At 44.9% G+C, this 17,441-nt stretch overlaps 1 protein-coding gene and 1 pseudogene across 2 annotated transcripts in view; both read left to right on the forward strand.

Moving 5' to 3' along the window:
- The window catches only part of LOC113429307 (rano class II histocompatibility antigen, A beta chain-like), a 71,759-nt gene extending 69,160 nt beyond the window's left edge, over window positions 1-2,599 (forward strand). For both annotated transcript variants that reach the window (XM_087953543.1, XM_087953544.1), the window contains exons 3-6: window positions 350-631; window positions 769-882; window positions 1,122-1,145; window positions 2,263-2,599. In XM_087953543.1, the coding sequence (XP_087809669.1) occupies window positions 382-631; window positions 769-882; window positions 1,122-1,145; window positions 2,263-2,276 (402 nt within the window). In that variant the 5' untranslated portion in view covers window positions 350-381 and the 3' untranslated portion in view covers window positions 2,277-2,599. The remainder of the gene's footprint in view (window positions 1-349; window positions 632-768; window positions 883-1,121; window positions 1,146-2,262) is intronic.
- A 13,599-nt stretch (window positions 2,600-16,198) lies between these two features.
- The window catches only part of LOC113430988 (SLA class II histocompatibility antigen, DQ haplotype D beta chain-like), a 17,138-nt pseudogene continuing 15,895 nt past the window's right edge, over window positions 16,199-17,441 (forward strand).

Raw genomic sequence — 17,441 nt, forward strand, 5'->3', positions numbered from 1 at the left:
GTGTTTGTCCTCCCCATCTTCTGCGTTATTTCTTTCCATCTCCACCACATCTGGCAGAAGGTTCCTTTCACCTCTGGGCGTTTCTCGCATTTATCCCTGTCGGATTTGCCTATTTGGGGAATTCTTCCTTTTTGGAGACTGCAGCTGATCCCAATCAGGAAGGATTTCACTTTTTTCCCTCTTTCAGGATCCCTTTTAATTTCTTGCTGCAATTTACTTTGGAAGATGATTCAAAGCACAGAATATTTTCAGGAGTGAAAAGGGATCCTGGCCTGAACTAACCAACTTGGTCTCCTGTTCTGGGCCCTCCTGTGCCTCTCATGCACCTCCTTTTCTTCCTTCCCTCCAGCCAAGCCCACTGTCACCATCTCCCCCACCAAGATGGATCCCACTTCCCCCAACACCATCCTCCTCTGCACCGCCAGGGGCTTTTACCCCCTGGAGATCGAGATCCAGTGGCTGAAGAACGGGAAGCTGGAAGAGGAGGGCGTGGCCTTTGGGGAGGAGCTCCAGAACGGAGACTGGACCTACCAGCTCCAGGTGATGCTGGAGACCCAGCCCCAGCGGGGGGACGTCTACACTTGCCAGGTGGGGCATGTCAGCCTGGAGGCCCCCATCACCGTCCAGTGGGGTAAGCCCCTCCCCTCACTCCCCTCCTGCCCTGAGAAGGGGGAGAGAACCTCCCTATGGGGGGACCCGGAATGAACCTTCCTGGGGGATGGTGGGCCTGATCCTCCTGCTCAGGTGAGGCTCCTTCTCCTTCCCCAGAGCCCCGTTCCTCCAGCTCTGCCAGGAGCAAACTCTGGACAGGGATCATGGGGGCCGTGATTGGAGCGGCCTTCCTGGCTGTGGGGCTCTTCTCCTACCTGAAGAGCAAGAAAGGTGAGTCTGGGGGGGCTGGAGGAGAGGTTGTGGGGAGGGGACCATCTAGGGGAGGACTCTCATCAAGCTCAGCAGGTGGCCAAGAGGGTCTCCTTGAGGAATAGTTTTGGGAACTTCTGTTCCTCAAGGGGGCTATAAGGGAAGATCGTCCAACCTATTATGGGCTATCAGTGGGGAGGGGGACCCCCTGAGTCCTCCAGCCCATGAAGGGTCCTGATTGGCTCTTTTTCTCCTTCCAGCCACTCCCATCCAACCTCCTGCAGGTGAGTTTCTCCTCTTCCTCCCTCATCTCAGCCTCTCCTACAAGTTATAGGTGTTTTTTAAAAAAAATTTTTTTTAAATATCTCCTTTCTGTGGATATAGCAAATTTTTGAATTTTGGGCAGCTTTTCCTTACAGAGATCAGAAAAAATATTGCAATCAAAAAGAAAAGTACACAGAAATGCTAAAATCTTGGGCAGAATTTTTCCAAGTTTTGGGAAATTGCAAAAGGGAAGGGAAGGAGGATCCCAGGTTTACATTTCCCCTCCCCCCAATAGTTTGTAAGCAACCCACCCATCCTTTTAGGCTTACTGTGGAGGGGGTTCCTGAGGGGATTCAGGCATGGGGACAAATTCCACCCTGTGGCTATTTTAAAAGGGGTGAGTTCCATGTTAATATGCACTGTGGTATTTTGGGCCACTTCAGCGAATGGCAGGAGATCTTCCCAGCTAGATTGCTGATAATTAACACAGCATCTCAGGTATTGTTCTCTAATAGCGTTAGTTCGTTCTGCAGCTCCGTCCGTACTCAGATGGAGGGTGGAGCTAAGCCCTTGAGAATGATGATCCTATCACCTTCATGAACTCCCTCCAAAACTCCACTGTGAACTGGACCCCTTCCTCCCCTCCCCCCAGTCGCAGATGATCCTTCTTGGCTCTCCATGGAGACTCATTTGGGTTCACTAGTCAGAACCTTGACAGGCTGTTCTTCCTGACCCCGCTTCTCCTTGTGGGAATTCACACAATTTCTGGCCAAGTGACCCCCAGTCTCCTCCCTTTTCTTCAACCCCCATCCTGGCCCCATGTTCTTTGCTCATAGGAAATGTCTGCAGGGGGGAGGGTTGGGGGGTCTCTCCTCTTGATTAACCCTGTAATTAAGACAAATAGGGAGAATCCCAGAATTCCCTGGAGATGAAATGGGGAGGAATCCCTGGTCCTTCCCAGCCTTTTCCTCCCTGAAATGGGCAGATTCTCCCTCTATTTGTCCCTGCCTGTCAATCACCCCCCTGCAATGTGGGCCTGCCTTGGGGTTGGGGGGCTGAAAGGGAAGAAAAAAATGTTATTTACACAAAAAATGTTTCTTTATATTCTAATTTTCTTCCCTGTCTCTTTTTCTGCAGCCCTCATGGATTAATCCTGCTCTCTAATGCAAAGGATATTTTTTTCTTTAGTAGCTGATGATTCTTTGTCCTGTTTGCAACCTCTGAAAAATGGAGGCTGAAGGTGGCAGGTTGGATGGAGGAGGATGGTAGCTTCCTTTGGGGGCCTTCCTTTCTTGGGAGGGAGGGGTGGAGACCATCTAGACTGTCCCCTGGGATGCTGGGCCGACCTGTCCCTCTAGCCCCTTCATCTCTCCTGGCTTTGAACCCACAGCAGCTTCATCTACATTCTTCTTCTTATGAATCACTTCCCTTCCCTTCGCTTTGCTATGAAAGAATAAACTTTAGAAGCAGTAAACCCTGGACTCCTTCCTTCCTCTTTGCCGCCCACACAGGAGGCTCTTCCCTCTGCTGCCTCTGGATCCCAGCTCCTTTGGGGGTCCGAAGACAGAACTGGTTCGGGAGGATGGTGGGCAGATCCGGGGAGGGGAAGGACCCCCCTCCTGCTCAGAGGCCTCCTTGCTCTGCTTCCCCTCAAGCCCCCTTTGGAGGAGCACAATGCCAGCAGGCAGGGTCTTCCCTGAACATTTGTGGGGAGCTATTGGGGACACCTGAGACCCCCCTACATTGACCCGGCCATTTCAACCATTTCTCTCCCTCACAACTGGAGGAAGATCCTGCCCCATTTTGGCACCCCAAACCCCCCACACACCCCTCCCTCTTTTGGGCTCAGATTCAAATGGTATAGACTGGACCTAAATGGTGTAGGCCCAAGAAAGGGGTTGGACTAGGTGATCTCCAACAAATCCACCTGAAGCCTTTCCTGGTGTAGAAGACATTTGCCACGGGGGGAGACCAGCTCTGCGGGAAAGTGGGAGGGGGTTCAATGGGGCAGCCCTGAGTGGAAGACCCCTCCCTTCTCCCAACATCGCTAGATACCCTTAGGTATCCCTCCAATTGAGCCTCGCCCCCTCCAGAGGTCATCCAGACTGGCTCTGCAGGACTCCAGCTAGATCTCTAAGGGCAGAATTTCCCCATCCCAATTCCTCATCTGGGGTCTTGGGGCCACCACAGGAAGAATCTTTGTGTCATTGGAGAAAGTCCCTCAAACACGGTGAAGATTTGGGCTCCTGTTGGCAAAAATCTTCCCTTGGAAGATAGCATGCAAGAACTTGGAGAAGGGACAAGACCAAATGTATCAATGACAGGAAAAAAAATCAGGTTTCCTTAACAAAGAAGAGGCATTGTTGGTGATAGATGCTTCATTGCTCAGGGGAACTGAACCAGCGAATTTTTAGAGAATCAAGCAAGGGTGGTTGGCTGTTTCCCAGGAGCAGCTTTCAAAGAGGCGACTGAGGGGCTTCCAGATATAATGACATCCACAGATTCTTCTTATCCCTTTTCCCTCGTTCATGTGGGGAGGAATGAAAACGTCCCTGGAAACTTCCGGTGGGCCAGAGGACCTTGTGGCTGCCCCATTTGGGGACTCAGCCATGGGGTGGAGGAGGACAATCCCTGAGCTGCCCTGGTGAGGAATCCTGGCTTGTTGCCTGCTGGATCCTGGCCAGTTGCTCAGTTCCACTTCGGAGGAGCCCAAAGCTTCAGGCTGGGAAAGCGGAACCCAAGGGCCTCTGCACTGATGGGGTTGGAGGAAGAAGTGCTGCTCTCTCTCTCTCTGTGTGTGTGTGTGTATGTGGGGGTGTCAGGAAGAACACAGGAAATCACAATCTTGCGGGGGAGGGGAAACATGAGAAGAGCCTAGAAGTTCTGCTTTGATCAGGAGAGCGATGGATCTGGGCCCATGTTGTGTGACTGTGTGTGTCCAAAGACACAATTTTGGGACAGGGGGAAAGTGAGGGGGGAGCACGGGGGAGGGGGATCCAGACCATCCCAGGATAGGCGCCCTGTGGGATGCCTGCCTGCTGCAGCTGGGGGAGGGTTGAGTCTCTGAGCCCTGGCCTGGTCTGGCATCACCAACCATCAGCTGATCTTTCATCATCCGCCCTCAACAGCCGGCAGCTGCCCAGCCTCCCATGGCCTCCCCTGGCTGAGAGGGACCAGCCTGCTTAGCCTGAGGATGGGAGACCACCAGGAAGCATCAGGGCTGCTGCAGAGGTTGAAACTCCTCCAAGACAAGGAGGGTGAAGCTTCAGGGCCCCCTCGAACTCACCTCCCTCAAAATATTCCCTTCCCTCTTTTTCCTCTTTCAGCCTTGCCTAGTTGTCTCCTTGAAACACTCCCCCCTTCTCAGCTCCTACTGTTTGGAAGACCTCATGGGAACCCAATTCCCCTTGTCCAGAGGGAGGGGACAAAGTTAGAATGGAGAGGAACCCCTAATGAGGAGGCAACAAGAGGGTCTCACCTTCCCTGGTCCTTGCCCCCTCCTCTAAATACTGAAGCCTTTTAGCCTTTCCCACCTTCCTGAGGCTCAGGGCGCAAGGGAGGTAATTGGGGTCTCCAAGCCCTCTTTATCCTCCTCCCCCCAGAGCGATCCCCCCTTTCCTCCCGGTCTCAGGTGCAGGAGGAAGCCCGGCCCCCAGTCTTGGCTCAGGAGGGAGGAAAGGCTGCCCGCCCAGAGCAGCAGGGAAAACTGGGGGAGGGATCGAGGGGGAAGAGGGAGGGGGAGTGAGAGGGCAATGAGAGAGGGGAAGAGCGAGGGGGCAGGGAGAGGGAGGGAGAGCGAGGACAGCGGGGAGGGGGAGAGGAGGGGGAAGGGGAGGGGGAAGAACCAGGAAAAGTGGAGGGAGCGAAGCGATCGTGGGGGAGGGAGGGGGAAAGCAAGGGAGGATGAGAAAGAGCGAGGGAGGAGGGGGCGAGGAGGAAGAGGGGGAGGGGAAAGCAAGTGGGGGGAGGGGCAGCGCCGCGGAATTCTATTTCTGACTTCCAGAAAGTCGAATATCCGGCCCATCCAATGGAAAAATCGAGCTTTGGGAGCGTCATCCGTCTCCAGGCAGAGGAGCCACATACAGACATACAGACAGGAGGTTATACAACTTGCCTCGTGGTGTAACCGGAACAATCTGGAACTGAGCACACTCAAAACCGTAGAAATGGTGGTAGACTTTAGAAGAAACCCTCCCATACTACCACCTCTTACAATACTAGACAACACAGTATCAACAGTAGAGACCTTCAAATTTCTAGGTTCTACTATATCACATGACCTAAAAAAGCACCACAAAGAAGGTTCTTTCTGCGCCAACTCAGAAAGCTCAAACTGCCCAAGGAGCTGCTGATCCAGTTCTACAGAGGAATGATTGAGTCTGTCATCTGCACCTCTATAACTGTCTGGTTTGGTTCTGCAACCCAACAGGACAGACACAGACTTCACAGGTTATAAGATTGGAAGTATCTAGGCAACGTTTCGATGAAGTCTCATTCATCATCTTCAGGCTTCTGTCTTCAGCTCTGTGCTTCTCAGAGTGATCACAGAGAAGCACAGAGCTGAAGACAGAAGCCTGAAGATGATGAATGAGACTTCATCGAAACGTTGCCTAGATACTTCCAATCTTACGTGGGAGAAAACCCGAATAACCAAAGATTATATATATATAATGTTAATACTTTTTCTTTTTGCTTAATTTAAAAAAAAATGTCTTTTTGGCTGGTGGGGGGGAAGTGGATTAAGAAACTCTGTAACACTGCCAACTAGAGGCTTGAAAATATTTCATTTGAATTGGAAAAGAACTCTGAAAAGACTACTTCTCAAGGACATTTCAATTTGATAAGATAGAGGAGGCGTAGCAAAATATTATTACAGGTGTTCTCCTGGACTCTTATCAACATTTCAACACCTGAGGCTTGGCCTTGAAGCTTGTTGAGAAGAGAGTCATAATAAGAGCCTTGGACAAATAAATAGAGTGCAGTGTGTTGTTGTTTTCGTTATCTTTTTTCAGTCGTGTACCCTTACTCACCAGCCTCTCTGTAAACTTTAATTTTAGTAATATTCTTATTTTTGCTTTTTATTTTAAAGGGAAATCCTCAGAATTTTTTTCTTTATTTTTCTTTTCTTCTCCTTTTTTTACTGGGATTCTTTCTGCTTTTTTCATTTATATTTTTGGACCACTCTGCCTTTTCTTTTTTATTATTGAGACTTCCCAATTGGATTGAAGATTATTTTTTTGGGGGGGTTGGTTTTTTTTCTTCTTCCTTCTATTTTTCATTTTTTACTTTAGACTACTTCATAATTGGATTAGGGTCTAGAAGAACCTGAAGATTTTCTTCTTCTTTTTCTCCTTTTTTTTGTTATTGGGCTTTTTATTATTGGATTTTTCCATTTTGGATTATAATTGGCTATTCTACCAGTTGGATTAAAAGCTAAAAAGAATTTGAAGGTCTTGAAACATCAAAATGAGCAGAAAACCCATATCTTCTGGCGTTTCTACTTCTACCTCTGCCTCCCCACCAGCTGGACAACGCTTGATTCAGACAATGTTGAAGCAAGATAAAGAACAAGAAAAAGTGACTTTACAGATGATTATGCAAGGAATCCAAGATCTCAAGATAAAATCAGACGCCATTGAACAAAGAATAGAGAATATTGAACAAAGAACAGGGAAGACTGATGAAAAAATTGAAAATATTCAACAAATGATGACGAAGTATGATGAGAGATTCCAAAAAATTGAGGAAGAAGGTGCACAAAGAGAGGAGAAGATTGGAAATATTGATAGCAGATTAACAGTGGTTGAACAAGATAAAAGTGGGATGTTGAGGTGGGAGATGGAGAGGTCAGAATTCTATCTCAGATTTCAAAATATAGAAGAAAAAGGAGAAAACTTGGCTGCGATAATGATAGAAATTTTGGCGGATGCGTTGGAAATTACAGAGGAAAAGATGATGGATGGAATAGATGAGGTATACCGAGTCTTTACAAGATATGCGATGAGAAATAAATTACCAAGGGAAGTTCATATTAGATTTACCAAAAAATCCATCAAAACACAAATACTACAAGTTGTAAGAGAGAAGATATTGAAATACAAAGGCAAAGAGATTGTGGTTTTAAAACAAATATCCAGAAAAGTGAGAGAGATGAGAAGAGAATATCGATTCCTGACCAAAATGTTATTGGATAAAGAAGTGAATTATAGATGGCTGATTCCAGAAGGATTAATGTTTACGTGGCAAGAACAGAGACATAGAATTGATTCAATTGAGAAAGCAAAACTTTTCTATGCAGAATTTTTTGGAAGGAGAGAAGCAGAGGCAGAGAAAGAGGTCTCATTAATTGAGTTTCAAGAGGAACAATTGGAGATTGAAGAAGAGGAAGGTGCAGTAGGTGGACAGGTGGATAGTAAAGAACAGCGTGAAGTGAGATCCACGAGAGCTGTTAGACCTAAATATAAAGCATAATCATGGAAGAAAAAAATTGATTACAATGAATATAAATGGACTCAATTCAGCTGTTAAAAGAAGGAAAACTTTTCATAAATTAGAGAAATTAAAATTTGATATAATTTGTTTACAAGAAGTACATATTAAAAAGCAACATGAACAATTGTTAGTACAACCAAAATTAGGGAAAATATTTACTTCTTTGACTCAATGTAAGAAAAGAGGAGTGGTTCTATACATTAAAGAGGTCATCCCAGCAAAATTGATCTATACGGATGAAGACGGAAGAGTATTAATGGTGGAAATAATGGACAATAATATAAAAATACTCTTGATTGCAATTTATGCTCCGAATGATAAACAAGAAGAATTTTATAAAAAATTATACATGAAAATAACTGGACTGGACTATATTAATATAATTATGATGGGAGACTTTAATGGAATTGTGGACAATAAACTGGATTATATAGCAACAACAACAAAGCAAAATAGAAAGACTCTCCCTAAATCTTTTTTTAAAATGACAGATGAATTAACCTTAAAAGATATTTGGAGAGAAAGAAATGTTAAAGCTAAACAATATACTTTTTATTCAAATAGACATTTATCATGGTCCAGATTGGATATGATTTGGATCTCATCAGAATTAATATCTAATATTCAAGAAACAAATATTGAAACAAGTACTTGGGCAGATCATAGCCCAATGACAATTAAATGGAAGGGACAAAAAAAAAAGATCGAGATGGACGTTAAACAATACTATTTTAAAGGAAAAAGATTTTACACAATGGATGGAGAAAGAATTGGTTTTTTTTCTTTAGGGAAAATAAAAAAGAAGATACTTCATTGCAGAATGTTTGGGATACAATGAAGGCATATGTTAGAGGTTTGATAATAGATTATATAAGAAGAAAGAACATTAGGAAAAGGCAAGCCACTAAGATCTTGGAAGATGAATATAAAAGACTTGAAAAAGAATTACAGAAAATGCCACAGAAAAAGGAAATTAAATTGAAGTTGGATATAACTAAACATAAAATGGAATTAATAGAGAAAGAAGAATTGGCGCAGAAAATTAGAAATGCTAAACAGAATTATTTTGAAGACGCAAACAAACCAGGTAGATGGCTAGCATATAAATTGAGAAAAGAGAAAGAATCAAGAAAAATATTGAAATTAATAGATGATCAAGGCCAAGTTTGTTATGGTAACAAGGAAAAAAAGGAAATTGTTCGAGATTTTTATGGGCAACTATATAAACAAGAGAATATTGATGAAGAAAAAGTTAAACAGTATTTACAGAATGCTAACCTACCGAAGGTGCCTAAAGAGATTGAAGAAATGCTAGAAAGCAACATAACAATGATGGAATTAACTGAAGCACTTAAGAAACAAAATAATAGGAAAGCACCGGGTCCAGATGGGCTTCCGGCAGAATTCTATAAAACATTTCAAGAATCATTGAGCATTCCATTGCTTGAAGTTATGAATGAAGCTATGTCAAAGAAGATGATACCTAAAACATGGTCAGAGGCTTATATTACGCTTATTCCAAAAGAAGAGGCTGATCCACTGCAAATTAAGAACTATAGACCTATTTCTCTATTAAATGCAGACTATAAAATTTTTGCTTCAATTTTAGCAGAAAGACTTAAAAATACTTAAATAATTTTATTCACCCAGATCAAAATGGATTTCTGCCAAAGAGACAAATTAGAGATAATATGAGAGTAATCTTGGATACTTTGGAATATTATGAGGCACATCCTGAAAAGCAAATGGCTTTGATATTTCTAGATGCTCAAAAGGCATTTGACAACGTGAACTGGAGATTTATGTTATTACTATTGGAACAGATGGGTTTTGCCAGAAAATTTGTCCAAGCAATAGAAGCCATATACAATAAACAGACAGCAAAGGTAATGATGGAGGGAGAATTTACAGATTTTATTAATATAAGAAAAGGCACAAGACAAGGATGTCCCCTATCTCCTTTGCTATTTGTATTGACTTTGGAAGTGTTGAATAGAAATATTAGAGATGATAAAGGCATAAAAGGAATGAAAATTAAAAAGGAAGAATTTAAACTGCAAGCTTTTGCTGACGACTTAGTCTTTATTTTGGAAGATCCGTTAGAAACAGCTCCAAAGTTATTGGAAAAGATAGAGATATATGGTGAGGTGGCTGGTTTGAAAATAAATAAAGACAAAACAAAGATTTTGACAAAGAACATGCTACTGAGACAAAGAGAAGAACTGGCAGACCTGCTGAAAATCCAAGTTACGAATAAGGTTAAGTATCTGGGGATACATTTGACAGCAAGATGTAGCGCATTAAAAGAGAATAATTATATTAAACTTAAACAACAGATAGCTATAGACTTGAAGAAATGGGAAAACTTGCAATTGTCATTAATAGGGAGAATTTCAACAATTAAGATGAATATTTTACCTAGAATCCTATTTCTCTTTCAAACAATACCAATTAGGCTCGGAAAAGACTATTTTGATGATTTAAATAAAATTATGTTGAAGTATATATGGCAAGGTAAGAAAGCGAGAATAAAGCTAAAGCTTTTGCAAGATGCTAGAATTAGAGGAGGTTTTGGTCTGCCTAATTGGGAATTGTACTATCAAGCTGCAAGTTTGATGTGGGTTAAGGAATGGATAACATTAAGAAAGACTAGATTGTTGACATTAGAAGGTCATGACTTGCTGTTGGGTTGGCATGCTTTTTTATGGTATAAGGGAACTAAAACACAGGGCTATTTTAGAAGACATTATATACGGGAGTCTTTGTGGTTAAACTGGGAGAAGATAAAAAGACAATGTTATTTGAAAATTCCAGTTTGGTTATCGACTATTTTCCTATCCTATAATTTATAAGAAGGAACAAACAGTTAGATATGGGGAACTATTGGATGAAAAGGGTGAACTTAAATCAATACAAAGTTTAGAGGAACAAGGTATAAAGATGAATTGGTTTTCATATGCGCAAATACATTCAAGGTATGATGAAGATTCTAAAACAGAGGGATTCTATGATAAACAGACTGATCTAGATAAGATTTTGATGGGTACTGATGAGAAGGTGATTAAAAAATTATATGGTTATTTACTGGGCATTAAATTAGAAGAAGAACAAGTTAAAGAAACTATGATTGTTTGGGGGAAGAATTTTGGATATGGGATTGATTTAGAGAAATGGCAAAAATTGTGGTCTCAAAATTATAAAATGACAATGTCAACAGCATATAAGGAAAATTTGTATAAGATGTTTTACAGGTGGCACTTTCCCCCGACAAGAATAGCAAGAATGTTCAAGAACAAATCTGAAAAATGCTGGAAATGTCATCAGATACCTGGCTCATATTACCATATGTGGTGGACTTGTGAGGACGCTAAAAAATATTGGACTAAAATTCGCATGTGGCTGGAAAAAATGACAAAAAAAACATGTAGATTTGAAACCGGAGTTCTTTTTATTGGGAATCTTACCGGATACATATAGTAAAGATTTGAAATACCTGATTGTAAATGTGTTAACAGCGGCTAGGATTGTATTTGCTAAAAACTGGAAGAATGAGAAAATACCATCACAGGAAGAAATTATTAAGAAAATATTGGAATGTGCTGAGATGAGTAGATTGACATTTGAAATTAGAGAGCAAGAGGATAAACAATTTTATGAAATTTGGGATCTTTTTTATCAGTGGCTGGATGACAAAATACGATAGTAGAATATTTAGAAAGTTAGATAGCAAGGAATACTTTTATTTTTTCTTTTGCCTATGTTATTTGACATTATATCTATAAAGTGTTTTTTAGGATAGATTTGGTATGATTATATGATTTGTTATAGAATAAACTGTTTAAAGTATTGTTCTCTCATAAAGCATGAATGATTAAAAGTATAGTCAAATGATTTATTAATAGCGATATTAGGATATATAAATTTGGATTGACAATATCAGTTGTTATGTAATATAACTGCAATTGAGACTACGAAATGAATGCACAAAATCGATGAACCAACCGACACACTGTACGTACATAAGAGAGTTGATGTTTTAATGTTTTGTTTGTCTTGTTTGTTTGTAGAAAATCAATAAAATTGTTTTTGAAAAAAAAAAAAAGACTGTAACTTTGTTGCTTGTATCCTTACGATATATATTGACTGTTTCCTAGTATGATTTGATTGTTGATTGTACCCTAGGACTATCATTAAGTGTTGTATGTTATGATTCTTGATTCTTAACGAATGTACCTTTTCTTTATGTACACTGAGAGTATTTACACCAAGACAAATTCCTTGTGTGTCCAATCACACTTGGCTAATAAAGAATTCTATTCTATTCTATTAAGTTCCCCCCTCCCCCCATTTTGTAAGCAACCCACCCATTCTGGGAGATCTTCCCAGCTAGATAGCTGATAACTAAAAGACTCAAGGTCCATCCCTCCCTTGATAGGACCTGATGGTAAAGACTGCAATGACGACACCATTAAAGCCAACATCTTTAACACATTCTTCGGCTCAGTATTTGTAAACAGCAATGGATCATGCCCAGTATTTCCTAGCCGTACCACAGATAACAACAATGATCTAATACATATCGATTTCACAGAAGACAATGTCGAAAAATCACTACGCAATCTAAAACCATCTCTATCTATTGGACCGGATGGAATATGTGCCTACTTCTTAAGAAAGCTATCCACTGCCATAGCCAAACCTCTAAGCATAATCTTTGAAAAAATCTTTCAGGACCAGCTCCTTGCCTAACCTATGGTCACAAGCCACAGTCATCCCCATCTTCAAAAAGGAGACCCAAGCCTAGTTGAAAATTACAGGCCAATCTCCTTATGCTGCATCACCTGTAAAGTCATGGAATCAATTATTAACCAATCCATTATCCTCCACTTAGAGACAAACAACCTACTCTCCAATAAACAATTTGGTTTCAGAAAAACTATCCTGTAATCTGCAACTCTTACACTGCAAAAACATATGGACGACACAACTGCGACCAGGGCAAAGCAATAGACGCAATCTACATAGACTTCTGTAAAGCCTTTGATTCAGTGGTACACGACAAACTACTCCTAAAAATAAAATCCTATGGTATCTCTGGACAACTGAATAACTGGATAGAAGCATTCCTGTCAAACAGACAACAAATGGTCAAAATCGGGAGCGTTCTATCAAATCCAGTACCTGTCAATAGTGGTGTCCCCCAGGGCAGTGTTCTAGGACCAACTCTCTTCATACTCTACATAAGCGACCTCTGTGATCATATTAAGAGCAATTGCGTTCTCTTCGCTGATGATGTAAAGCTGTTCAATACCACAGACAATACTGCTACCTTACAAAAAGACCTTGACTATGTATCTGAATGGTCAAACAAATGGCAACTCCAAATCTCAACAAATAAATGCTCTGTCTTACATATTGGCAAAAAAATCAGAAAATAAAATACAAGCTGAATAGTCAAGATCTTGTTGATGACCCAAGCTCTGTAAAGGACCTTGGAATACTCACCTCTAATGATCTAAGTGCTAGAGCCCACTGCAACTACATAGCCAAAAAGGCATTAAGAGTTGTTAACCTAATCCTACGTAGTTTTTTCTCTGGTAATATCACACTACTAACCAGAGCATACAAAACATTTGCTAGACCAATACTCGAATACAGTTCATCAGTCTGGAACCCTCATTACGTATCTGATATTAGCACAATTGAGAAAGTCCAGAAATATTTCACAAGAAGAGTTCTCCACTCTTCTACTCGTTGTAAATACCTTATGCCACCAGACTTGAAATTCTAAAACTAGAAAACCTTGAATTACGCCGTCTTCGGTCTGACCTAAGCATGGTATATAAAATCATACATTGCAATGTCCTACCTGTCAATGAATACTTCAGCTTCAACCATAACAACACAAGAGCACACAATAGATACAAACTCAAAGTAAACCGCACCAAACTTGATTGCAGGAAATACGACTTCAGCAATAGAGTGGTCAATGTCTGGAATACTCTCACCCGACTCTGTAGTTTCTTCCCCAAACCCCAAAAACTTTAACCTTAGACTGTCTACTATTGACCTCACCCCTTTCCTAAGAGGTCTGTAGGGGGCGTGCATAAGCGCACCATCGTGCCTACCGTCCCTGTCCTATTGTTTCTCTTATTCTTTTATTTTTCTTATATGTACCCATTTCATATATTCACAACTATGTATACACTTATACTTATTATCTTGTAAACAATTGGCAAATCAAATAAATAAATAAATAAATAAATAAATAAATAAATAAATAAATAAATAAATAAATAAATAAATAATGAACTCAGGTATTGTTCTATCATTGCATTAGCTCGTTCTGAAGGTCCATCCGTACTCGGATGGAAGGCGGAGCTGCGTCCTTGAGAATGATGAAACCTATCACCTTAATGAACTCCCTCCAAAACTTTGCCATAAACTGGAGCCCCCCCTCCCGGTCTGAGATGATCCTTCTTGGCCCCCCATGGAGACTCATTTGGGTTCACTAGTTGGAACCTCGACAGGCTGTTCTTCCTGACCCCCCTTCTGGCCACCCCAGGCTCCCCCCTTTGCCGCCACCCCCATCCTAGCCCCATCTTCTTTGTTCATGTGAAGCATCCCAGACTTTTCCTCCCTGAAATGGGCCGATTCTCTATCTGTCCCTGCCTGTCAACCACCCCACTGCAGTGTGGGCCTCCTTTGGAGGTGGGGGGCTGAAAGGGAAGAAAAAAATGTTATTTACACAAAAAATATCTCTTTATATTCTAATTTTCTTCCCTGTCTCTTTTTCTGCAGCCTCATGGATTAATCCTGCTCTCTGATGCAAAGGATATTTTTTTCTTTAGTAGCTGATGATTCTTTGTCCTGTTTGCAACCTCTGAGAAATGGAGGCTGAAGGTGGCAGGTTGGGGGGAGGAGGAGGATGGTAGCTTCCTTTGGGGGCCTCCCTTTCTTGCGAGGGAGGGGTGGAGACCATCTAGACTGTCCCCTAGGATGCTGGACTGACTTGTCACTCTAGCCCCCTCATCTCTCCTGGCTTTGAACCCACAGCAGCTTCATCAACATTATTCTTCTTATGAATCCCTTCCCTTTGCTATGAAAGAATAAACCTCAGATGTAAGAAAACCCTGGAATCCTTCCTTCCTCTTCCTCCTCTTCCTCTTCCCTGCCCCCACAGGAGGCTCCTCCCTCTGCTTCCTCTGGATCCACCATCCCGGCTCCTTTGGGGGTCTGAAGCCAGAACTGGTTTGGCGGGAGGGAGGGCAGATCCAGGGAGGGGAAGGACCCCCCCTCCTGCTCAGAGGCCTCCTTGCTCTGCTTCCCCTCAAGCCCCCATGAAGGAGCAGAATGCCAGCAGGCAGGGTCCTCCCTGAGCACTTGTGGGGAGCCATTGGGGGGCACCTGAGACACCCCCTACATGCACCCGGCCATTTCAGCCATTTCTCTCCACAACTGGAGGAAGATCCTGCCCCATTTTGGCACCCAATGCCTCTATTCTATTCTATTCTATTCTATTCTATTCTATTCTATTCTATTCTATTCTATTCTATTCTATTCTATTCTATCCCCGCACCTGGAGACTCAGCCATGGGGCGGAGGAGGACAATCCCTGAAGAATCGAGGTTCGTTGCCTGCTGGATCCTGGCCACTTCCTCAGTTCCGCTTCGGAGGAGCCCAAAGCTTCAGGCTGGGGAAGCGGAACCGAAGCGCCTCTGCAGCTGATGAGGGTTGGAGAAAGAAACTGTGTTTGTGTGTATGTGTGGTGTATGTGTGAGAGGGAGATTTCCAGGGGAGGGAAACTGCGGGGAGGGTCCTTTGTCCTCCGGCTGAGAACTGGGGAGGGGGGCCGAGGAAGAGCCGCTGCTCAGACGGGGAACCTCCCTGAATTCTGGGCTTGGGCCGGAAGAGAAGCGGGGATCGGGGGTCTTGGCTGGGCTCTGGGTGGGGGGAAACTCCACTTGCGACCCTTCTTGGGGGAAGAGCGACCGGAGTCCCCCTCCTGCCCTGGGGATCTTCTCCCTCGCTCACTTGGGATCCCAGAAGCAGATCCCGGAGTGGGGCAGCGTCTCCAGGGATCGACCCTCAGCTGACAGAAGCCCGGAGAAGGGGGATCCCCCTGGGAGGGGAAATGGGATCCTCCGAGGGGGATCCGACCTGGAAGGGATCAGGAGGGATTTCCAGAAGAGGCTGGACGGCCGTTTGTCCGGAGTGGGATAAGGGCTCCTGCCTCGGCCAGGGGGTCAGACTAGAAGATCTCTAAGGTCCCTTCCAGCCTCTGAGCCTCCCTCTCCCCGTCGCCCCCCACCGAAGCCCTCCGCCACCCAAGCCCCTCCTGCATGGAACCGGCAGGAAAGACCCCCGAGATTAATGAAGCCCCTCAAGACTGCAAGGATCCCCCTCCCACTTTCTCCGCTTCTCTCTCTGCGCCGAACTATCTCCTGCATCGGCTGAAGTCAAGGGAGACTCTGCCCGGAGACCGATGACGCTCCAAGAAGGGAGGATTCTCATTGGTCCTCCGGCTCTTTCTGGACGCTCCCAGTTCCGAAGTGAGGGAAAACTCCGCCTTCCCCAGTTCAGACCCTCCGATTCCTCCTGGGGGCCGGGAGCCTCCGCGTCCTTCTCGCCTCTCTTTGCGGGCGCTTGTGGGGCGGCATCCATGGCTTTGGCTGGGCTCCCCCTGGTGTTGCTGGTGGGGGCGCTGGGCCGGATCCCCGGAAGCGAAGGGGGGAAGGAGACCCCCGGTAAGGAGGGGGCTGGGCGGGGGAGGAGGGGCTGGGAAGGACCCCCGGAGGGAGAAGGAAGCTGGTGGGTCCCCAGAGCCTCCAACAGCCTCGATCTCTGCGTGGTCTCCTTCCTCTTCCGTACCCGTATTTCCCCCCCAGGAGGAGGGAGAGGGACCCTTCCCTTGTTCCCCGGTTGTAGCCGAGGTGGGAGTCGCAACCGGGCCCCTCTCCCCCCCCCATTGTCTGGGTCGGAGTGGGCTGCCTGGAAAGAGGCAGGGAAGGAAAAGCGAAAGCGAGAGAGGGAAACTGAGGCATTTTCAGACCTGAAGCCCCAGAAGGAAAAAGAGCCAAAGAATTTTGGCTTCTGCAGAAACTTCGCTTTTTCTTCTGAATCTCAGATTTGAGGCTTTGGAGGTCTTCCCTCCAGCCCTCCCCCCACCCTTCCTCCCCCTGGAGATCCAACGTTTCCTGCAGAGAGAAGATCTGCTCAACCAGTGGAGCTTCTGCCTGCCCTCCCTCCCCTCGGAAAGGATGGAGGGGGGTCCCTTAAGGAGGCCACTCCCCTCCTCCTTTGGTTCCTCCCCCCTCCAGTCCCCCTCCCTCCTCCAGGAGCGTCTCCCATCAGGGGCGTCTCCATCACCCCCCCTTCCTGCGTGGGACCCTCCTCCTCCTCCTCCTCTACTGACGGCTGGGAGCGATGGGCCCTGGAGTCCTTCCTGACGGCCTTCCTCCTCCTCCTCCTCGCAGCCCATTTCCTGGTCCAGTGGAAGTCCGAGTGCCTCTTCCTCAACGGGACGCAGCGGGTGCGGTACCTGTTCAGGGTGATGTACGACCGGCAGGAGTTTGTCCGCTTCGACAGCGACCTCGGGAAACACGTGGCCATCACGGCGTTTGGGAAGGCGGATGCGGACAAGTGGAACGGAGATAAGCAGCTCCTGCAGTACAGGAAGGCCGGAGTGGATCGTTTCTGCCGACGCAACTACGAGCTGTTGAACTTTGAGGCGGCCAAGAGGGAGGAGCGCTTGGTTGGCCGGAGAGGTGAGTCCAGGGTGGGGGGCGGGGGGGAAGAAGGTCTCTTCTTCCCTGTGAGGGGAG

Source organism: Notechis scutatus, chromosome 2, assembly GCF_049901735.1.
Source record: "Notechis scutatus isolate UNSWTSFEM ecotype Mainland chromosome 2, rNotScu1.2, whole genome shotgun sequence".
Classification (NCBI taxonomy): domain Eukaryota; kingdom Metazoa; phylum Chordata; class Lepidosauria; order Squamata; family Elapidae; genus Notechis; species Notechis scutatus.